The 24,514-nt window shown below is 39.6% G+C and overlaps 1 protein-coding gene across 3 annotated transcripts in view; it reads left to right on the forward strand.

The window, feature by feature from the left end:
* The window catches only part of GABRA1 (gamma-aminobutyric acid type A receptor subunit alpha1), a 281,789-nt gene extending 260,799 nt beyond the window's left edge, over positions 1–20,990 (forward strand). For all 3 annotated transcript variants that reach the window (XM_068272974.1, XM_068272975.1, XM_068272972.1), the window contains exon 10: positions 19,756–20,990. In XM_068272974.1, the coding sequence (XP_068129075.1) occupies positions 19,756–20,061 (306 nt within the window). In that variant the 3' untranslated portion in view covers positions 20,062–20,990. The remainder of the gene's footprint in view (positions 1–19,755) is intronic.
* Positions 20,991–24,514: the final 3,524 nt, after the last annotated feature.

Genomic DNA, 24,514 nt, shown 5'->3' on the forward strand with positions numbered 1-24,514 from the left:
TATGTTGATGGCTAAGTATACTAATCACGTACATTAATTGGAAATAGTCCTCTAAGCCCCTTGCACAGATCAAAAGCCCCTATTTCCAGTCCCTCCTTTATCTGCACCCGCTGGCACTAGGGGCTTAATAACTGGAAGAGCCTATACTTCTTTTTTCTTACATGTAGTTACACTGCTCTGTCTGATCACTAGGGGGCGCTGCTTACTTAGTAGGAAGTAAAAGAGAGTTTAATAATTTCAACCAGTTACATCCTCTTATCAGGAGAAGACTTAGGGCAGAATATGGGTGGTGAAGTCAGTACTAGCTTTTCTGATCAGAAAAAGTGTTGATGTTCGGATTCAGGTTGTCCTTATGTTCTACCCGAATATGGCTGTTCAAATTCAGATCTAACCAACCTAGAAAATACCTGCTTAACACGCAGGTCAAACTCCAGTCCTCGAGGGAAATCTCTATTGCCAGTGTTTAGGATGGACTAAGAAATAGAGAAATATGTTCTACTGGATGAACCACACCTTTCGTGATTCATTCCTGTCTAGTAATTTGAGCTGTGCCAAAAATGTGTGAGGACCTGGTTACTTGAGGGCTGGAGTTAGACATCCCTGGCAAATGCGAGCAGTAATAGTGATGTCATGTTTAAGCTCCCACAGTCAGCTCTGGTAAAGTCCCTGAAAATTTCCAGTTTGATAAAGCTTTTTCCTTATCATTACTACTGACAGGTGCAGGGATGTACCTCTTTACATGGTCACTTTTACCTGACTTTTAATAGTCATAAAAATTGCTGTGGCTGACTGATCAGCATCTATGCATCTATGTGCAGAGAAATAATAAATATTGTATCTTTCAAAGTCGAGGAGACCAAGCGACAAGGGGTTCCTGGTCTGTAGCAGTGTCCATACTAGCAGAAGAGAAGTATTATATATATATATATATATATATATATATATATATATTACACATTTTCTTTCACTCATGGCTTGTGGTTGGCTGAAGCTATTTATTGTCAAGCAACTGATCAAAAGTTTACATACCCCAGTTCTTAATACCATGAATTTCCCCCTTTAACATCAATGACAGCTTGAAGGCTGTTGAAGTAGTTGTGTATGAAGCTCTTTATCTTTTCAGATGATAAAGCTGCCCATTCTTCCTGGCAAAAAACTCTCCGGTTCCCGTAATTCTTGGACTGTCTTACATTAACTGCACATTTGAGGTTTTTACCCAGAGTGGCTCAATGATATTGAGGTTAGGAGACTGACATGGCCAATCAAGAATGTTTTGCTGTAGCTAATGACAGGTCGACTTGGTCTTGTCATGTTGGAATGTCCAAGTATGTCCCTTGCTCAGCTTCCTGCACGGTTTCCTCCAGTATTTTTTTGATTACTTACTGCATTCATATTGCCATTAATTCTCACCAAATTTCCTGTTCCTTTGTAGAACACACATACCCAAAACATCAGCAATCCACCATCATGTATATGTATATAGGGTATATAAAATCATGAGCACAAATGTACATACAACATATATCAAGAAATAAAAGGCCGCTTCTTCAGAGCCTAAATATACGAATTGCTTACAGAATTGCAGTGACTTGACATACACAGTGAAAGAAAAGACATCTACGCACATGGTGGGACACACTCTATGCAATAAATAACCAAACTGCTAACGTTTTCCTTTGACTTACCATGTTCAGGTTGAAGTACACAACCTCCTGAGCCAGTCACCTCATTTTTTTTATTTTGGGGGAAATTATCTGACCTCCTCTCTATATGATGCTTACACTGTGTATTGGCGATTCTACATACTGTACATTTAGGATATTGAGCCTCTAAAGAGGCAATTTTTTCTTTTTTGAGCTGTGAAACGCACGTTAGGCCATGATGCACTGATTCAGTTGAATCGTCACCAGGGCCGGCCCTAGACTTCTTACCGCCTGAGGCAAAATTAGGAGAAAATTGCTGCCGCCCCCCGTCCGTGGGTGCGGGGGGGCCGGCCGCCGAGCCGGAGGGGTAGCGGGCAGGTCGGGGGTATTGGGCCTAGCGGTGGGGAGGGGGGTCAGACCCCCCCCCCCCTCGCCTGGGTCCCCCGATCTGCACTCCCCTCCAGCTGTAATTAGGAAGCCGCTTGCAGATCGTAAGAGGCACGGGCAGGGAGGACTCGCCTTATCAGCGTTCCATCGTCCGCTCCACTGATGTCACTTCCTGCATCGCTGTCCACTTACAATACAGTGGGTGGCAATGCAGGAAGTGACGTCAGTGGAGTGCTCGCTGGAATGCGGAAAAGGTGAGTCCTCCCCGCCCGTTGCCTCTTACGATCTGCAAGCAGCTGCTTCCTAATTACAGCTGGAGGGGAGCACAGATCGGGGGACCCAGGCGAGGGAGGGGGGGTCCAACCCCCCTCCCCACCGCTAGGCCCAATACCCCCGCCGTGCCCGCTACCCCTCCAGCTCGGCGGCCGGCCCCCCGGGCGGGTGCCGCCCCTAGAAGTTTGCCGCCTGAGGCAAATGTTTCACCCCGCTTCATGAGCGGGCCGGCCCTGATCGTCACAATTCTTTTTATTGTGTATAACAAGTTTATTTTTTAATATCATGTACCTCGTGATAAAAATTGTAATTTAGGTTGCTTTAACGCAATTGAAACCACTACTTGAATTTTTATCCACTGTCTAGCATGGTTTTTTATACAGTTTCAATTTCCATTTGTGATTGTTTCTGGCATTTTTCGGTAGAGGAAATAAAAAAAAAATTATCCAAAAATAAATTCCATCAGTCGTTCACTACAGTTTTGATCTGATGTCAGTTGGAATGGGGTATAAAACCCTTAGGGCCCTTTCACACTAGAGCAGTGCTGTAATTATACTGCACCCCACCGCAGGGCAAGGAAAGTCTATGGGGACTTTCATACTGCTATAGTACAGCGTGATGCGACAGCAGTGACATTTTCGTAGCATCCCCAACGCTCTGATAGACCTGTGTTACCGCTGGTTATGCGTCGGGCTGCAGCAATCTGTAGCGGATCGGAAGTTATGTAAGTCTATGGTGATGCGGGAATGTTAAAAATGATGGTGCCGGCAGTGAGGTGTGCATGAGCGGAAGTGTATTTTGTATAATACCCTTCCGTGCAGTTCCGTATTTTCAAAACAGGAAGTGAGCGTAAGCGAGCGTCACTTCCCGATTGGCTGTCAGACAGAAGGGAATTACCTTGTATTAACGCGGTAATCCCCGATGGCCTGTTTTTGGCAGTGCGGTGTGGCCTTTGGTCCGCATATACATTTTAACAACTTGAATGCAAATTCCATGCAGCTTGAAACAAGCAATCAAATTCAATTGATACAAATTTGGATAAACCAAATTCCAAGTCAGAAAAATCAGCAGCATCTCATTGATCTTCTTCGGTGGACACCATAAAAAGAATGTAATTAAAGGACCTCTGTCGCGAAAATCTTAAAATTTTAAATACATGTAAACATACACAAATAAGAAGTGCGTTTCCTCTCCTATGTTGCTGTCACTTACACCAGGTAGTAGAAATCTGACATTACCAACAGATATTGGACTAGCCCATCTTCTCAATGATATCACACCTTATCAAAGTTAACATGCCTTATCAGAGTAGCATAGCGAGCGCTACGAACTTATAATTGGCAATGGCACTTGTCCTGCCCTGAGCCCCTGCGGGTTCGCAGCACTTTCTATGCTTCTCTGATAAGGCGTGTTAACTTTGATAAGGTATGATATCTTTTCGAAAGGTGTGATATCTTTTCATAAGGTGTGAGATATCTTTTCATAAGGTGTGATATCTTTGATAAGGTGTGATATTTGAGTTATCACGGCTTAGTGAATCAAGCCTTAGAAGCGCTTTTCTGAGCGTTTTGCGATTGATTAGCGTTTTTTAAAATGGCTCTCATTCACTTTTATTAAAATCATGGTAAAAATCACGTAAAAATCTCAGCGATTTTTGCATATGCGATCGCGAAATCGTAAAATTTTCCATGATTTTTACCGCAATTTTAATGAAAGTGAATAGGAACGATTTTAAAAAACACTAATAAACTGCAAAACACTCAGAAAAGCTCTTCTAGTGTGAATGGGCCCTTAGTGAATGGCAGTTACTCCGTCCAACTGCCAAAAAAGTGTACAGTGAGCAAGGAGGCTGGCCAGCATCATTGTATAAATCTTTTTCAGGGAATGTCTTTATAAAGAATAAAGGCCATGCTGAGAATCCCCCATGAAGAGATGGACTAACCCAAAACCTGTCGGTAATGTCAAATTTCTACTACCTACTGTAAGTGACAGCAACAAAGGAGAAAAGTAATATATGGCTCATTTTACTCTGAAAGAAATGTACTTCTTATTTGTATGTGTTTAAAATTTTATGATTTTCGGGACAGTTCCTCTTTAAGAACACTTAAAGAGAACCTTAACTGAGAGGGATATGGATGTTTCCTTTTAAACAATAACGGTTGCTTGTCAGTCCTGATGATCTCTTTGGCTGCAGTGGTGGCTGAATCACACACCTGAAACAAGAATGCAGCTAATCCAGTCTGACTTCAGTCAGAGCACCTGACCTGCATGCTTGTTGAGTGGCTAGCTATGGCTAAAAGTACTAGAGACACAGAATCAGCAGGAAAGTCAGGCAACTGGTATTATTTCAAAAGGAAAAAGCCATATCCTTCTCAGTTCAGGTTTCCTTTAAAGGACCATTATTGTAAAAAAAATTGTAACATTTAAAATGCATGTATATAAAATGTAATTTTTTTTTCAGAATAAGATGCACTATAAATGTATTTTTTCCTATGTTGCTGTCACTTACAATAGGTTGTAAAAATCTAACAGATCTGACTGATTTTGGATTAGTCCATCTCCTCGAAAGGGAATTTTATCATTTTCTTTAGTTTCAAAAGTACCCACTGAATGACAGTTTTTCAGTCCAACTGCCACATTAGTGTGCAAGCTGGGAGACTGGCTGGCATCTTTGTATAGATCCTTTCCTGGGAGTGCTTTTGTAAAGAATAAAGGAAATACTGAGAATCCCCCATGAGGAGATGAGCTAGTCCCATGCTGTCCATCTCCAGTCCTCAAGGGCCAAGGTCCTCACACATTTTTTTGGCACATGAATTGAGGGGACAGAATCAGGAAAGTTGTGCTTCATCAAGTAGAACACATTTCTTTATAGTTTAGCCCATCCTAAACACTGACATGGATATAATCCTCGAGAACTGGAGTAGGACAGCCCTGGACTAGTTCAGAACCTTCAGATTTTTACTGCCTACTGTAAAAGTGATAGCAACACAGGCAAAAAGTAATTACAGTGCATTTTTGTAAAATGTACTTCTTATAAGTATATGTACACATGTATTTTTAATTGTATAATTTTCTTTTCTCAATACTGGTCCTTCAACAATGGAATGTTTATCATGCTTCTACTGTTATTGAAATCCAATTACAATTAGCTAACATGTAATTGGCAATTGCTAGGCTTAAAATGATTTTGCTGGTAAGTATGTTAATTAATGGTAAGTAGTTGCTGTATAGCTGGCAGTATGACAAACAGTAGTAGGGGGAGTACATTTCTTACAGTAAGAGTTTACAAAGTTTACGAATAGTTTTAGGACTTTCTGTGGCATCCTCTTCGGGAAAGGAGTTAGAAAAGCTTCTCCAAATTGTTAGATTTCGAACAAAATGCAAGTGTCGGGGGTCACGGCGCTGATACCGCATTTTAGGAAAACTAATTTAGTGTCTTAAAAGTATAGATTAGAAAAACTGTCTAGTTGTCAACAATAATGGAACAGTGCCACCAGGTGGCTGTATCAGAAAATAACAGAAGGAATATTGTTATTTCAGTATGGCTAGAAAACAAATGCAACATTTTAAGAAAAAAATAAGTATCTGTAAAACAAAGTTCAAAGCATATTATTTTAAAATAATAATGTTGAAGTGTGTTGCTGAAGTTTACTTAACAAGAATCCAACAATCAGTGAAATTGAATTTTTCGCCAGAGAATACTCAGTTTATTACAATGATTACAGTGGGTTGTTACAAAGTTACTCACTAAGTTTTCACGTCTTCGATTCCTTTATGATAAAGAACATTCTGTGCCCCTCGGTGAATGTAATTCCAGACAGATGATTTCTTCCATTTTTTTTAAATACTATTAGCTGGTCAGACACTATGTAGCAACCTGCCTCTATCAGTTAAGGTCAGTAGTAACCAAATCATTATGACAAGTAACAGTGATTACAAGCTAGGGTTAACATTTAGTGACTTTTAACACATTATTCTTATTCTTATTCTTATTATTACTATTAATAATAATAATTATAAACTTTATTTATAAAGTGCTGATGTATTACAATGTATGCAGTGTTGTGCAATAGATAAGGGAGACATTACAACATTAAACAATGTTACACAGGGACATTACAGCGTTCAGCAATTAGGGATGGCCCTGCTTAGGAGAACTCATGGAGAAGCATGTGATCAGTTTGATCAGCTGATAGATTTGTAAGGTTCTGATTTGCTGGTCCTGGTCATGTGTTAAACCAGGAAGTCATCACAGCAAATCAGGACGGGTCTACATGAAAAGGGCGCCGGTAAAAAAGGGCGCCTGGTGGAGCCCATATATATACCAACTTCGGCTACAAAAAAGGCGCCTGGTGTAGCCCATATAAACTTCGGCTACAAAAAAGACGCTTGGTGTAGCCCATATAAAAACTTCGGCTACAAAAAAAACAAGGCGGCTGGTGTAGCCTATATAAAAACTTCGGCTACAAAAAAACTCTGGGATGTGTTAATTACTATTCCCCCTCCAGGCCGCCATGGATAGTGGGGGAATGAAATAATTTGGCTTACAGTGCTTGTAGCCCATATAAAAACTTCGGCTACAAAAAAAAGTCAATAATATGGGCTACAGAGGGGCACCTTACTGTAGCCTAAAAAAATATGGGCTACAAAGGGGAGCCCGCTTGTAGCCGAAAACCTTGTAGCCGAAAAAATATGGGCTACAAAGGGGAGCCCACTTGTAGCCTATATCAAAACTTGGGCGCCCTTTTCTACACCTTGTAGCCCATATTTCCAAAAATAACATTGATGTCTATGGCGGCGCCCTTTTCATACAGGCAGCTCGGGCGCCCTTTTCAACCGATCCCCAGTTTGATCAGCTGATAGATTTGTAAGGTTCTGATTTGCTGGTCCTGGTCATGTGTTAAACCAGGAAGTCATCACAGCAAATCAGGACCTTACAAATCTATCATGTGTTCAAACTGATCACATGCTTCTCCATGAGTTCTCCTAATCAGGGCCATCACTATCAACAATGGTATACAAAATATCACAGCCAAGTCACTTAGACCATATGGTGGTGGAGAGAAGAACATGGGTAGGAGGGCCCTGCCAAACAGACTTAAAATCTAAGGAGTGGCGGAGAGGGACACATTATGGGGGTGGGGGGTAAGTCCAAGGTAGGGGGTGGATCTATGAAGATGGCAGGTAAGCAATGGTGTGCAGATGAGTCTTCAAGGACTAATCTTCCCTCATAATCTTACTGTGTCATTGTTTTAATAAATACCCCCCCCCTCACACACACACACACAAACACACACCACCACCACCAAACTTACTAAACTGTAGTTTTTTTCTCTATAGAAATGCAAAGTCATCATCCTGACTTTTGTTTGCACCAGCTGGAGCCATAAATAAGTCTGGGCACCCTCTTCTCTTCCACTTATTGCTTCTCCACACCACAGGATGCATATGCATGAATGGGGCTGTCACCAGCAATAATAGTAGAGTGTTTCACTACCTGCTGTACCAGCACTGTTGTGCAACCGCCAATCCCATCTACCACACATGCACATTGTTTATAGTATGTGTTACCTACCTAACCTTCCCTTACACTTACAGGTGACTTCTTCTCATCTTCATCCATAAATATATATATATATATATATATATATATATATATATATATATATATATATATTTCCACCCCGTCATCTCTCCTGATTCCCCCCCTCCCCCCCATGTACCTACTGTCTTATTTTCATGCCCTCACCAACCCACCTGAGGGCATCAATACTTCAATCCCTATGTCACTTTCCCTGTCCCTCATGTACCCACTCAGTCCTTTTCTGTATTCCACCTCATGCTACATGTCACCTCTTTTTACCCTCACATAACTGCCCTCCTCATCTATCCTTGTTCCCCTTAAGTTTCCTCTCTTGACCTCACCCACCCACCCACCAATTATGTAACTTCACACCTCAATGTCATGTCTCTTATGCATTTGTGTAGTTTTGCCATTGACAGCTTGTCATCACACATCCCTCCAGGATAAAATATTAATATTCCTAATTAACCCATACCTAACTTATTCTTCCACTTTCAGTGTTTCCACTTTCCTACCCATCCACATATGTCCTTCCACAGCATCATGCCATTGCCAACTCTCCTTACCCAGAATTAGTCACGCTTGTACTGTTCATCATTCAAAACTGTGGAAAGTCTGGCTTCCATTCTATGGATGATCTGGCAACCCCTGTTATTATCTGGCATGCTTATCTTCGATGTGTGTCCTGCTATAAAGGACACTAATGGTAAGACCATGAGTAACAGGAAGCTTGAAAATGTTCCCAAGGTTTAAATATGCTTGCATCAGGGACACATGCCAGAAATAGCCGCCAGTCGAATATCAGTGAATATACAAACATCCTGCTATTTTTCAGCGTTTATTCCGATAGTAAAATATTGGTAAAATACACTGATATTGTACTTTTTGCTAAACCTAACCCTATTCTCACACAGAACCCTCCCTCTACAGATGCCTAAACCTAACCAATACCCCCACTGATTCCTAACCATAACCGCCACTCCCAAAGATGCCTAACCCTAATGCCTAACCCTAACCGATCCCCCTACTGAAGCCTATCCCTAACTGATCCCTCCACCGATGCCTAAACCTAACTTACCCCCCCCCCCATGATGTTTAACCGTAATGCCTAACCTTATCCGATACCATCACTGCAAATCTGCCGATTACTGTGCTCATCACTGTAAATAAAACATATTGGGAACCATGGAAGTTTTGGCACCCCATAGACTCCCATGTTAATATCACACATTGAGCAAACCGTGATGTGCATGCTATTTTTAGCCACAGTTTGCATAGTGGGTGGCTCACCACCTGCTATTTTATTGGGTGCCATGGGCGCCCAAACTTCCTCTCATGTACAGTACCTGTATTTACATAGGGCCCTTTGGGGTTTAAACTTCCATCGTGCCTCTGGCACCCAAATTTTCTGCCTTCATTGCAGTTTCATGTTACAGTTTAATGCCAGCTAAAGACAGGGATAGTTACTTTCAGCCAGCTTTGAGGCTCCAGGAGTGTCGGTATTAGGTTTGGTTTATTATTAGGAGCACAGTAACCTTTTTGATGCAGCTTACTTGCCTTTTCAAAACCCACATCAGCCTTTTAAATGGTTTTATGGTTTTATTATTACTGTACTAATTACAAAAAAGCCACAAATTAATGTAATCACTTTTATGCATTTGTTTTAAGTATGCAATCCACTAGTGCTTTTAGTTTGTGGAGAATGTGTGTACAATTTCGATTAGTGTAGATGCAAGGAAAGCTTGGCTTGTCTTAAGCTTAGTAAGCAATTTTCTAAAGTGTACAAATTTTTGCTAGACCTGCACATTTGTTTTACAAATAAATGCTTCTCACTTGAGCCATTACTAAGAGTCCCCAAGGTTCCCGATTGACTGTGCCAACTTTTCAAGCTGAAGTGCCATTACCACTTAGTAATATCCTGAAAATGAATTGAATTGAAGTAAGCACTCTTCAGTAACTATGTAATATCTTCAAGAGCAAAATGTCATCTTTTGTTTTTAGTTTTTTTCTGGGCTTGTAAGTTCATCTAGACAATCTAAAATAAAACAGAAAATGGCCTCAATTCACTAAGATCATGCTGGTGATAATAAGGCAAGAGAAAACTTACCACCAGACACCAATAGGCATTTTCAGTGTTAATTCACTAAAGAAGCTTGAGTTATTAAGGTGTAGAGATACATTTTCACAGTGAGAGAGTTATCTAATAATTTCTTATCATTATCTTATCATTACCCAATGAGGCTTGGGTAAGCAAAACAAAGTTCTGATGCTGTGAAACTGTTAAAGAAACACCAAGCCTTTTCAGTGCTGCTGAGTAGATTTTTAGTCTGGAGGTTCACTTTAAAGGTGCATACACACACACTATTGTAACAAACAACGGGTCCGTCAGACCCTCCCGCGGAACGGTTGGCCTGCCGACCCTAGTACGTGAGTACAGGCTGTCTGCAGACTGATAAGTCTTGTCAGTCTGCTGACAGCCTGTACTCACGTACTGTTGTCGGCAGAATGAACATGCCGCGGGAGGGTCTGACGAACCCGTCGTTTGTAACAATAGTGCATGTGTATGCACCTTTAAAGTGAACCTCCAGACTAAAAAACTACTTAGCAGCACTGAAAAGGCTTGGTGTTTCTTTAACAGTTTCACAGCATCAGAACTTTGTTTTGCTAACCCAAGCCTCATTTTTAGCTGCACAGAAGCTAAGCTTTGCCCTATCAAATAAATCTGCCCAGGCATTTTCCCCTGATGCTGTGCAAAGCATGATGGGATTTCTCATATTGTTGTTCTTGTTGCCTAGCGTGCGCAACTGGGAGGGGTAATCAGGACACAGGACAGTTGGAACTGTGTCTCGTGCTCCCTGTCACCTCCTTTCAACCAAAAAGATGGCTGCACCACTGAAATCCCAAACATTTGCCTATTCTTTTAAAACAGGGTGGGTAAGAGATTATATTACCTATCTATTTTAATTAACATAACTAATGTAACTAAATGCCAGTATGTTTGTTTAGGCTGATGTTCCTCTTTAAGTTATCACCTCTGTAGTTATTGTCACATGCAGTATATAGGGAAGGGAGGAGCAGTTGCAGGCAGAATGTAGCTCCAGCCCTCCTGCTGCCTCCTCTGTCAGGATGATTATAGCTAGCCTGTGTACACAGCCAGGATAGAAGAGAGAGAGAGGCTGTGTGTGTGTGTGTGTGTGTGTGTGTGTGTGTGTGTGTGTGTGTGTGTGTGCGTGCGTGCGTGCGTGCGTGCGTGCGTGTGTGTGTGTGTGTGCGCCTCTGTGTGTGAATTTCTGTGTGTGAATTTCTGTATGTGAATATCTTTGTGTGTGGCTGTGTATATATATATATAAACCAGTAAGTAATAAAGCAGACAGCTCAGAATACTTCACTTTACATTGCAGTCTTTAATAACTCTCCACTTAACGACAGCTCAGGCCAGGTGATTAGTGATGACTCGAACCTCTGATTTTGGGTTTGTGAACCTAGTGCAGCGGGCACTATAGACTTTAATGGCAGGCGAACGGCCGCCGAATTTAGTGGCTAATAGCAAAGCCCCCTTACATAATAGAAACACCAAATTTTCAGGCTATGTAGAGGGGGACAGTGGCTACAAGAGCAAAAAAACTATTTTCAAAAAGACCTTATAGTTTTTGAGAAAATCAATTTTAAAGATATCCTTCTGAGTGTGGGAAATGTTTTAACCACCACCGACTTTAACGGTTAATAGTGAAGCCCCCTTAAATGCCAGAAACACCAAATTTGCATGGAAATGTTAAGAAGAACAGTGGGAATAATAGATTTTTTTTTCAAAAAAGACATTATAGTTTTTGAGAAAATACATTTTAAAGATCTCCTTCTGAGTGTGGGAAATGTTTCAACCACCGCCGAATTTAGCAGATAACAGCAAATCCCCCTTAAATGCCAGAAACTCCAAATTTGAATGGTAATGTTAAGAAGAACAGTGGGAACAATAGTAAAAAAAAAAATTCAAAAAGACTTTATACTTTTTGAAAAAATCGATTTTAAAATTTCAAAGGAAAATAGTATACATTTAAATGTGTAAATGACAGTTCTTAGGGAAACCTTTCCCGCCGACTTTAGCAGTTACTAGCAAAGGCCCCTTACATCCTAGCATCACCAAATTTGAAATATATGTTAAAGAGATAGCGGGTGCAATATTTAATTTTTTTTTAATGTGCTGAGTGTGGGAAATCTGAAAAAAAAATGATGTGGAGTCCCCCCTCCCGAGCCTCTTTAACCCCTTGTCACCCATGCAGGCTGGGATAGCCAGAATGCGGAGCCCCGGCTGACTGGGGCTTTGCATCCTGAGCTATACCACCCCGCATGGTCCATGGTATGGGGGGGCTCCAGGGAAGAGGGGCAGCCAAGGCTTTTTCCTCTCCCCCTGAGTCTTTGTCCAATCCTCCCGGTGCCCCAGGAGGAGGTGGGTCGACGACTTCCTGGGGGGTTCATGGTGGCATCTGGGAGTCCCCTTTAAGAAAGGGACCCCAGATTCCCACCACCCTCCCAGGATAAATAAGTATAGGTGTACAAAGTACCCCTTACCCATTTCCATAAAGGGTTAAATGAAAAAAAACACAACTACGAGAAAAGTCCTTTAAAGTTCTTAATTAACCAGAAATACTTACCTGTACCTTTAAAAATATTCCCACGCCTATATCTTTGGAAAAGGTCCCATGCCAATATCCATTCCAATATCCCTAATCTTCTTAAGTTGATTGAAGGTCTCCGCCGGCCGCTGCTTCACACGTCGCCCCCGCCGCAGCTTTCAGCTATACTAAGTATAGCTGAGAGCACATCCTATGTGGATACTAATACTGCCACCAACTCCTGCTGTCCTCCCTGCCTCCCACATCTGTCACCCACATCCATGCTGGCACTGGGTGTGGGTGACAGGTGTGGGCAGGTGGAGAGGACAGCGGGAGCCAGCGGCAGAATTAGCATCCACATAGGATGCGCTCTTAGCTATACTAAGTATAACTGAGAGCAAAAAGCATCTTTACATTTTCCTCCCAGGCCTGGGAGGGACATTTAAAGATGCTTTTTGCTCTCAGCTATACCTAGTATAGCTGAGAGCGCATCCTATGTGCATGCTAATACTGCTGCCGGCTACCGCTTTCCTCCCTGCCTCCCAAACCTGTCACCCATATCCATGCTGGCACACAGTGCACCCATAAGGACTCCCAGATGCCACCATGAACCCCCCCAGGGTGTCGTAACCCCCACCACCTCCTGGGGCACCGTAGGTGGGGAAGAACCACTTGTCCATGGAATAGACCAGAGCCCCCCATACCATGGACCATGTGGGCTGGTATAGCTCAGGGTGTAAAGCCCCAGCTGGCTGGGGCTTCGCATTCTGGCTATCCCAGCCTGCATGGGTGACAAGGGGTTAAAGAGGCTAGGGAGGGGGGACCCCACGTCATTTTTTTTTCAGATTTCCCACACTCAGCACATTAAAAAAATTTTTTTTAATTTTTTTAAAATTATGTTTCGCTTTTAACATATCTTGCAAATTTGGTGTTGCTAGGATGTAAGGGTCCATTGCTATTAACTGCTAAAGTCAGCTGGAAGTGTTTCCCTAAGAACTGTCATTTACGCATTTAAATGTATACTATTTTCCTTTGAAATTTAAAAATCATTTTTTTCTATTGTTCCTCCTGTTCTTCTTAACATTACCATGCGCATTTGGTGTTTCTGGCATTTAAGGGGGCTTTGCTATTAACCGCTAAAGTTGTCAGCGGTTGAAACATTTCCCACATTCAAAAGGAGATCTTTAAAATTTAATCTCTCAAAAACTATAATGTCTTTTTGAAAAAATGTGTTTCCTCTTGTAGTCACTGTCCCCCTCCATGTACCCTGCAAATTTGGTGTTTCTACTATGTAAGGGGGCTTTGCTAATAACCGCTAAAGTCGGCGGTGGTTGAAACATTTCCAACATTCAGTACAAGATCTTTAAAATGTATTTTCTCAAAAACTATAAGTTCTTTTTGAAAAAAAAATTCAATTGTTCCCACTGTTCTTCTTAACATTCCTATGCAAATTTGGTGTTTCTGGCATTTAAGGGGGCTTTTTATTAAAGTCGGTGGTGGTTGAAACATTTCCCACACTCAGAAGGAAATCTTTAAAATTGATTTTCTCAAAAACTATAAGGTCTTTTTGAAAATTGTTTTTTCCTCTTATACCCACTGTCCCTATTTACATACCCTGCAAATTTGGTGTATAAAGCATATAAGGGGACTTAGCTATTAACCATTAAAGTCAGCGCCATTAAAGTCTATGGGAAAAATGTGAGCGCAAATGTTTTTGAAAAAAAAATTGCGTTTTGCCACGGACAGCTGAAGTTCACGCGGACTACCCGCTGAGCTAACTGTTTGGGCCATCTCTACAGGTGATAACTTCACACAGACTTAACTCTTGCATTCCTCTCTGTCTTTAAAGGGAAGGACCAAGCAAAATAAAAAAATGAGTTTCACTTACCTGGGGCTTCTACCAGCCCCATGCAGCCATCCTGTGCCCTCGTAGTCACTCACTGCTGCTCCAGTCCCCCGCTGGCAGTTTGCCGACCTCGGAGGTCGGCGGGCCACATTGTGTACATTTTTACGCATTCCCGCTAGTGCAGGAACATTACCACATACATTTTACATGTTAGTGGTGCAATGCGTAAATTTTTACACATTGCACCACTAATGATGTGTTAGCAACACAGATAATTTTTGATTATTGGTGATCTGCAGTATCACCAATAATACAGATGCTATACCTGATTATGTGGTGAACTGCAGAATCACCAATAATACTAGTATATCTAGACACAGGACACCCAATGTGATATTGTGTTTGGTGCAACAGTAATCAGAGAAGTTATCTCCCGAGAAGCGGGAGATACAGACACTACTGCAGCCGAGAATTCCCTGAGGTGTGCAGGGAATTCGGATTGTACTGCGGCCAGTGGACACCTGAGGAGCAGGAACCACTGGCTGAGCTGCAAGAGAGAGAACTGGTGGAATGAGTGATTATGATAGAACTGCAGCCGAGGATTCCCTTGAGGAGCAGGAAATCAGATGGTACTGCAGCCAGTGGACACCTGAGGAGCAGGGACCACTGACTGGACTGCAAGAGTGATAACTGGTGTAATGAGAGATATGATCGGACTGCAGCCAGTGACTCCCTGAGGAGCAGAGAATCAGACTGTACTGCAGCCAAGGATTCCCTGAGGAGCAGGGAATCAGATTGTACTGCAGCCAGTGGACTCCTAAGAGGTAGAGACCACTGGCTGAGCTGCAAGATGATCTCCTGAGGAGCAGGTGACCATAATCCTGTGCTTGCAGCTGATGAACACCTGAAGAGCAAGTGTCATGGATAGTACAGTAAAGCTGATCACCCAAGGGTTGGGTGACAGCCAGAAAGGTCAGGCAAGCAAAGTCGGCAACACACGGACAGACAAGGTACAGAGGCAGAAGACTGATTCGGTATCCGGGTACAGGCAATGTGGCAACAGGTAATCAGATAGACAGAGGTACCGAATCAGTAAGCAGGAGAGTAGTCAGGAAAGCCAGAGGTCATAACAGGTAACAGAATATATATCAGCCCTAGTCTTAGGTGTGAGTTCTTTGGTCTCAACACCTGGGAACTAGTCTAACAGATAAACAGTAGCAATGTAACAATGCCCTAGTCTTAAGTGTGAGGTCCTTGGTCTCAACACCTGGGAACTAGTCTAACAATACAATAATACTTTAAAGGCTATCACCGGAATCTGACTAAGTGTGAATTCCCAGCTACGGCTGGTTCTAACACACTGTAAGATCTGACTGGGGTCTGAGTGCTCACACGTAAGCTTTCGCAACAGCAGACAACTTGCAACTGCCAAGCAAGTCCTATATATACCCAGAGCGCTCCACAGCGCCACCCCAGTCACTCAGCCAATCTGGAGCATAGCTGGAGTCAGCTGATCGGCATGATCAGCTGACTCCCCTTCTGCCAGCATAAAGGTCCTGTTGCCTGGCGCGCGCGTGCGCGCGCGTAGCTCTCAATCTGTGTGCACTAGAAGGACCAGGTGAACCAGCAGCATGTTGCTGCGCGGCAGAAGCCGCCGGCTGGAACGCGGAGATAGCCGCCATGCCGCTTGCCCACGCGGCGGCATCTCCACTATTCATTACAGTGTGACTTTGAAGCAAGTCGCTGCTTTCTTATCTGACAAAAGAAGCATGTAACCGTGTAACATACAGCCTTAATACCACAAGCTTCCGAATTCTGCAGATTTCTGAGTTTTCGATTTTAAATTGGCTTTCCCTGGCAGAAATCGGTATGCAGAGATAGGAAATGTATGGAATACCTCATTAGCAAAACTCAGAAATGTTAAGCCCTTCAGAAGACTCGGAAACATTGTACCATTCAGAGAATGCAGAATTTTCCAGAGGAAATTGGATTACCCTTGCCAAACAGAAGAATTGGGAGTATTAGGCCAATCACAGATTGCAGCAGTTTACCAAAGTTGTTGATTAGAAATGATATTTCTGCACAATAACGTACATTGGCAAAATATAGTGGATTCCACAATTCTTTTAATATTATTATTAGGATTAACTAACTTTATTGAAAAAAATAACATTCTGTGGGAATAAGAAATCAGAAAGACACTTACCAGGAAAGTAGAAAATTGCCATTTCGGACCATCCCTAAACACCACAACAGCACTGATTGGGGCATTGTTCTGCCCTTGTAGGCCCTCATAGAATCTTCTAAATTATTTCTTTCATCGCAAGTGTTTCCAAAGCAGTTCCTAGTCTATGGTCTTCCCACCTTCAACTGTGAAGGTGCATTATTTTATTTCAAAGTGCAATAAATACTTCTGCAGCTAGGGCTTCCATATAAAAGTGTCATCAATAGATGATGGTAAACAGTCCTGTCATGCAAGCATTTTCAAATGAGGTCAAAATCAGGTAACTGGAAAAAGACAAATAGATTCGGGGAACCAGATCATTACAATGATAGTTAGATAGGCTATAAAAACCGGTACGAATAAAAATGGGATGTTCAATAAAGAACCACTTATGGAACTTTAGTGGGAATTTCTACTGTCAGTTCTTACTTATGTGAAGTGCTGTTTAGGTTGCTCTTTAAGGTAGTATCTCTTTGTCCTTAATTAGCCTTTAAGTGGTGAGTGTGGGGTGAGGATAGACAACTCAACAGGTGTCCTTTATTCAAAAAATGCATTTCACAGGATGCGAACAGCTTCTTAATGGGAACCCAGGGGTAAAAGTATGTGGAGGCATATTTATTTCCTGTTAAATAATGAACATTGAATGGCTGTCCTGCTAATCCTCTGTCTCTAATACTTTAAACCATAGACTCTGAACAAGCATGCAGATCACATGCCTATGAAAAAATCTGACAAGATTAATTGCATGCTTGTTTCAGGTGTGTGACTTAGACTCTACTGACCAGAAAGATCAGCAGGACTGCCAGGCAACTGGCATTTTTTAAAAGGAAAAAAATATGGCAGCTTTCATAGGTCGCACACCTCGGGTTACTTTTATGGTGATCTGTTAAAATGAAATGATCATGTAATAAGTGCCTCTTTAACTATTTGACATTCCTGGACGTGAAACTCACGTCCAGGAAGCCATGTGCGCTCCTGCGCGTCCACGCGGCCGATCGCGCGTGTGCACGCGCGCTCCCGGCCGGCGGTTTGTTAGCCAGTGAATCAGTGAATCGGGCAACGGTGCCCGATCACTGATTCCTCTCCCCCGCAGAAAAAGCGACAGCTTCTCTCGGAAGCTACGCTTTTTCTGCTTCCTATGTCGCTCTAAGCGTACGTGGTACGCTTAGAGTGACGTCACTGTAAACAACTCATGGCTGCCATCTTGTGGCCAAAAAGTAAACTACATCTAAATGTTAAATAAAAATAAAAATACACATATATTTACAAAAAAAAAATACAATTTCAATCCCACCCTCCCAAAAATACCCACATAAAATGTTTAATTAAAAAAAACAAAAAAACATTACAATAATAAAAAAAAAAACACAAATATTTACCTAAGGGTCTAAACTTTTTAAATATCTATGTAAAGATGAAATATTTCTTTTTTTTTTTTTATTATAAGCTTGTAACTAGTGATGAATGCAAAACGGAAAAAATGCACTTTTATTTCCAAATAAAATATTGTCGCCATACATTGTGATAGGGACATAATTTAAATGGTGTAATAACCGGGACAAATGGGCATATACAATACGTGGGTTTTAATTATGGAGGCATGTATTATTTTAAAACTATAATTGCCGAAAAGTGAGAAATAATGATTTGTTTCCGTTTTTTTCTTATTCTTCCTTTTAAAATGCATTTACAGTAAAGTGGCTCTTAGTAAAATGTACCCCCTAAAGAAAGCCTAATTGGTGGCGGAAAAAACAAGATATAGATCAGTTCATTGTGATAAATAGTAATAAAGTTATAGGCTAATGAATGGGAGGTGAACATTGTTCGGATGCATGAAGCGAAAAACGACTGAATGCGAACTGGTTAAGACTTTAAGGTTCATTTCACACTGGCATAAAAAATCATTTCACTTAGCGGAACTTAACAGACAGGATTGGTAAGAATGCAAATGGATCCTATTAAGCAATCATTCTGCTCATAACAGATTCATTTGCTGCGTTCCGGCAAGAAGAACGCAAGGATGGACCATCTATATTTTTTTCTAGAGTGACCAGATTTGACGAATGGTGAAAGATTCATTGCTAGATTATGATAATGGGTGGTGTCCATTCTCACTCGGTTGCTCATTGTGTGCTTATTGCAAGACTCTCATCTGCCACCATCCATTTGGGTCCTTGCATGGAGCAAATGTTGGTATACTAATCATGAGGCCCCAGCAGAAACATCCCAGGCTCACATTGGTTGCAATAGACCAATGGGAATCCACCCACAGTGGAATCCAGAGTGAACTTAGCCTAAGAGTTGCTCATTACACAGTGATTTTATTTAAGGCAATTTCCTGCGGAAGACAGATGCACAGGGTGTGGGGAGTTGCTGTTTTTCAGTGATTTACAAGTTTATATTAGTTTTGGAAATTAGATTCATAGTTTATTTCCAATGATATGGAAAACCAGAACTATCAGAATTCTGTACAATATACTGGAGGGACTATAAAACCCTTTTACTTAGAGCAACACAAAGTCTAACATTTCTTTCTTAGAGTAGTGGTTAACGCTCCTGGCGGTCTAATGAATTCCGCCAGGAGGCAGCGCAGCAGTTTTTGTTTTTTTTTCTTAATCATGTAGCGAGCCCAGGGCTCGCTACATGATAGCGGCTGCTCAGCGGCATCCCCCCCGCTCGCTTTGATCACCTTCGGCGATCTCCGATCAGGAAATCCCGTTCAAAGAATGGGATTTCCTAGGGGGCTTCCCCCATCGCCATGGCGACGGGGCGGGATGACGTCACCGACGTCAGCGATGTCGTGACATCATTGGGAGTCCCGATCCACTCCTCAGCGCTGCCTGGCACTGATTGGCCAGGCAGCGCACGGGGTCTGGGAGGGGGGCGCGGCGTGATGGATAGCGGCGATCGAGCGCGGGGCGTCGGCGATCGGTGTTCTGACGCAGCTAGCAAAGTGCTAGCTGCGTGCAGAAAAAAAAATTAAGCAAATCGGCCCAGTAGGGCCTGAGAAAACCTCCTGCGCGGCTTACCGCGAACTACATTCGGGGTTACTGCCAGGAAGGTTAAGGGCTCGCTATGGTTGGTTCGGGGTCAGGGATCCATTTTTAGTTTTCATTCACTTTAACTTTAAATGACTGTTTATATCAATTTTCTTCATAACAAATGTTCTTATTTTTTCTTCCATTTAGCCAAAAAAGGTCAAGGATCCACTTATAAAGAAGAATAACACATATGCTTCAGCAACAGCCAACTATCCCCCTATAGCACGGGACCCTGGTCTGGCAACCATTGCTAAAAGTGCAACCATAGAACCAAAAGATTTAGAACCAAAACCAAAGCCTGCAGAACCCAAGAAAACATTCAACAGTGTGAGCAAAATTGATCGGCTATCAAGAATAGCATTTCCTCTTCTCTTTGGGATCTTTAACTTAGTATACTGGGCAACATATCTAAATCGGGAACCAGCAATCAAACCATCAGAACAACCTAAATAACCCATTAACTCATATGTCTATGTTCTGTCTTTTGCACTGGGAATTGCTTCCAGTATTTAAAATGGAATAATTCCTATTTGCCATATTACCTCTGTCTTAAGGAATTTGAAGGTTTGCTTATAAAAATAGTAAAAATAAGAAAATAAGAAAAAATAGAGAAGGCCAATGCTTGATGCCATGGTGCAATATGTTGTGTGTAGTATACAAGAGGTATCTGCAGATCCGGAACTGAACATGTGAAACTAGAGACAGAGTTTACTCAATAGCATGTCAGTGATATACCTAGCAGATAGAGATGTGTCCTGTTCACCATTTCTACAGTTCATAGTTTACAGGGATTTATGTTATATAATTAGATTAAAAAAGTTATTTCAGTATGAATATAGATTCTTCCCTACGGTGGTTAAACACAACTGCTGTATGAATACTAAGCAAAGTTTAGGTTTCATGCAATTTTTTTGTACTATTAGGTAAAAGGGTTGACACTCTGAACTTTGGTTATTGTTGAACTTCTGTATTTCTAATCAGTTCTCTATCAGGTAGCATGACAGGAAGCTGATTACACATTTTTGAAGTTAAAAGTGTTGAACATGACGAACTTTTTCCTTAAATATTACATAATGCTTAACTCTTTTTAGTATTTCAGAAACCATTATCATACATATTGCTGTTTTTTTTTCAATGTGATATATATATTTGAACTGAAGCATTCCCTTTGCAAAACTGTTCATCTTCCACCAGTTTATTTAGGCATATATATACATGATGATCACATGTTAAACATACATTTTTGAGCCCATTTCAATTTTTGCACATTTTCAGAGATTTATTTGATACCATGTGTACAATGTAACATGTAACCCATAGCACTGGTTCAATTAATTATTCTCCTGAGTTTGCTCTAAGAATATGTTTCCTCATTGTATATACCACAGACCTTTTTTTTAGCAGTTAGTGAATAAAAAGTATAAAAAAATAGTTTAAAAAAAAGTTATATCACTTATGAGAATATAGGGCAAACCATTTTAAATACTTTTCGTTTGGTCGTGGCTAAAAAGTAATTAATAAGGTTTCCTCCTGTGAGAAAACTCAGGTAAAGAATTAATTGACTTAAAACGTATGTGCTTGATTTGCTAAAGGAGTAATACAGGATTGTAAATCTACCTATCATTGCAAATTGACTGGATACTATATGTGAAAACAGTCATTCATAGTAAAAGTGAAGAATTTTACTCTTTAGTATATCATACCCATGGGGTTATTTATTAAATGACGGCAAGAATATCATTTTTTTTTCTTTTTCATGAATTGACAGTTGCATTAAAGGCATAAATAGGTGATTACCTATTTTGTTAACTTCCCTTTAGCCTGATTTTCACATACACTTTTATTCATCTTACAAATCATTAAGTAAACCCTAATATTGTAGTACCCACAGTTATTCATCTTTTATAAGCATTGCGATTTTGAAATAAGTCTTATTTTTCCAACATCACATAAATGAATAATGATGAAGACATTTTCTCTATCAGTCTCTAGATTGCATATCAGTTGAATTATATACCTAAGTAGAGCTAAGAAAATGATATGATTTTATGTGCAATATTTAGAATGGCAGATAGACTAGTTATGAAATTAATTCACTATTGTATAGATTTATTAAATAAAAATGATAAAATTGAATGTTTTACCATAGTACCTTATAGACAGATGATTCTTATCTTAAGAAATTATATTCTTAAACTTACTCTGCCCGTTGAAATGAATTTAATATATACGTCCATTTAACATTAAACATCCAAGCTAAAGTGCAATATAGTATTTAATGCTGGGAATACACCATGAGATTTTTGGGCAGATAGATGGTTTGATAATTTCCGACATGTCTGATCTGATTTTCGATAGTTTTTCTGATCGATTTCTCATAGAAGTGAATGAAAATTAATTAAAAAATTGATCGGAAAAATGATCGGAAAATCGATCAGGCAGTAAATCTCATCGTGTATTCCCAGCATAAGCCCAATGGTGAATCCAGTAGTAGGACCTTTTGTCTTTATAGTCAAATTGAATTGTAACAGTGATACTGCAAATGTTGGATTGAGGAAGATATATATTTATATATTAACATTATTTGATCAATCATTATGAGAGAGCAAATTTCTGTGGTCAGTTTTGCTGAACATATTCATATACCGGTATATATAACAAAAAAATAGAAAATACTATGAAAACAGGTACATGATTGTGCTCTTCCCAGTCATGGCAAAGCATATAATTAAAATAGACCTAGTTAATCTAAGTTAAATTTTACAGTACAGATTGTATTATTTGTCATTTTTATGTACTGACAGTTAACAGTGGCTTATGCAGTTCCCACACATGTTAAACTAGGTTGGAATAATATTAATTATTACTCAGATATTTATGTATTTTCTAATCATTCATTATATTTTACATATGACTGATTAAAGGCCAACACATTAAGGTTTAAAAAATAATTTGTTCTGTTTTCTCACTATTACAAGTAATATATTTTTATTGTTCATGATAGTGGCAAATCTAGTGGCAAACAACCTATACCGCAGCACTTTGAAAATTATGTTAAAGTCTTGTCTTGCAAACTGGATGGTGTTATTCAGATATCTTCTTTTATACACCAAAATATGAATTTACATATGACTCTTGATATCCATACCCATGCTGAATTTCATAATTTTGGTCTTTTTGTGATTGTATTTTTTTTTAATTTAAAACACATAATTAGTAATAGGAACCCAGTGTGCTCATTGTGCACACTCTGAGTGCACAATCTTAGTATAACTGAGGTTGCAAATTGACATACTTGATACAAAATATTCAACCTGAAGCAAAAACTACATTTTCTAAAATCAAAACACTCAAGGGATTATCATAAAGATTTGGAAAAGTCAGTTTAAAATTATATCAACTCGGAAATGCTGAACATTAGAAATAAATCCTAAACTTGTTCAAACTTTAATATAAAAAAGTTAGATGCATTTAGCAGGTTTTAATCTTGTTCAGTGAAATCAATAAAATATGATAATGTATTAGATCAAAAACATTTTTAAAAATGCTTTTGTTTTTTATTTTAATATTTAGAATAACATTTCCAAACAGTAACTCTAAAAGTAGATTGCAGAGTAAATGCAGTAGATGACTATGTATATGTTTTATAGTCAATTAATTAAAATATAATTAAGAAAGCTGAATATATGTTAGTACAATACTTTGCAGTATTTTATGGAGAATTTCCACGTGTGCACTAGAATATTGTAGTGTAATTGTAATAATGATGTACTGTAATCTATATTTCTTGATTGTTTATATGTAATTGAAGTCGATGAAACAGGGAGTACAATACATTATTATTAGATTATGTAAAATCCATAATGTACAACATATGTTATAGTTGACAGAGATAAATCAATCATAAAGCTATAATTTCCCTAGTGAAGGTGCTTATGCTGTGCACATCAATTTACATTCAAGCACCTCAGTTAGTACAAATAAAGAATATTGTTATAATGGTCAGTTTAGGGAGGTAACTATCAAAAAGAGCAAAGTTTCAATATAATTGCAATGTTTACGTTATATACAACTATTTAAGATTTCATATAGGATCTATTGTTATTTGTTGCTGTAGATTCGGGATGATAAAAAGTAATCATAAATGGTATTGCAACATTTAAGTTATTGCTTTTGCGGTTTGTGTTTCCTAAGAGCCATGGGGTTGCAAAGTGAATTGCAAATTGCACCAGGTCAGATATCTCCCAATCAGGTTATTTAAAGAAAAGTATGTATAACCCATGAAATATAAGTTTTGGTAAGCTATTGGATTTGTTTGAAGCAATGTACACCCAAAAGCAGATACCTTTAAATTATGAACGTTATTTAATTATTTTTTTTTGCGCTTTTAGTGGTATATGAGTTAAAGTATAAGCCAAACAATTTTACATTATATGAAACTGACATCATACTCTATAAACTGAATACTTTTCTTATTTTAATCTGTAGCCTTGACAACCAACATAAGTGCAATGTATAAAAAAATCTTCTACAGAAATGTATTTATTTTGAAAGATAATCAAGCATGTATGTATATAAGTGGACCAGGATTTATTATTATTATTATTATTATTATTATTATTATTATTATTATTATTATTATTATTATTATTATTATTATTATATTATTTTTATTATTAAGCACTATCATCTTCTGTTACACTAGGCAGAGTAAGAAACAAACATGAGACTATATAATGACAGACATTGATATACATAAAAATAGAGACATTGCTGCAAATTACTGAAATGGTACATAAGAATTGTTACTGTGATAAACATATTATTATTAAAAATATTTACATAACTTACAGTACACAAAAGGAAAAAAAAAACCTGCCTGTAAAACCATACAATCTAATGTAGT

The sequence above is a fragment of the Hyperolius riggenbachi genome, chromosome 3 (assembly GCF_040937935.1).
Source record: "Hyperolius riggenbachi isolate aHypRig1 chromosome 3, aHypRig1.pri, whole genome shotgun sequence".
In the NCBI taxonomy this organism is placed as follows: domain Eukaryota; kingdom Metazoa; phylum Chordata; class Amphibia; order Anura; family Hyperoliidae; genus Hyperolius; species Hyperolius riggenbachi.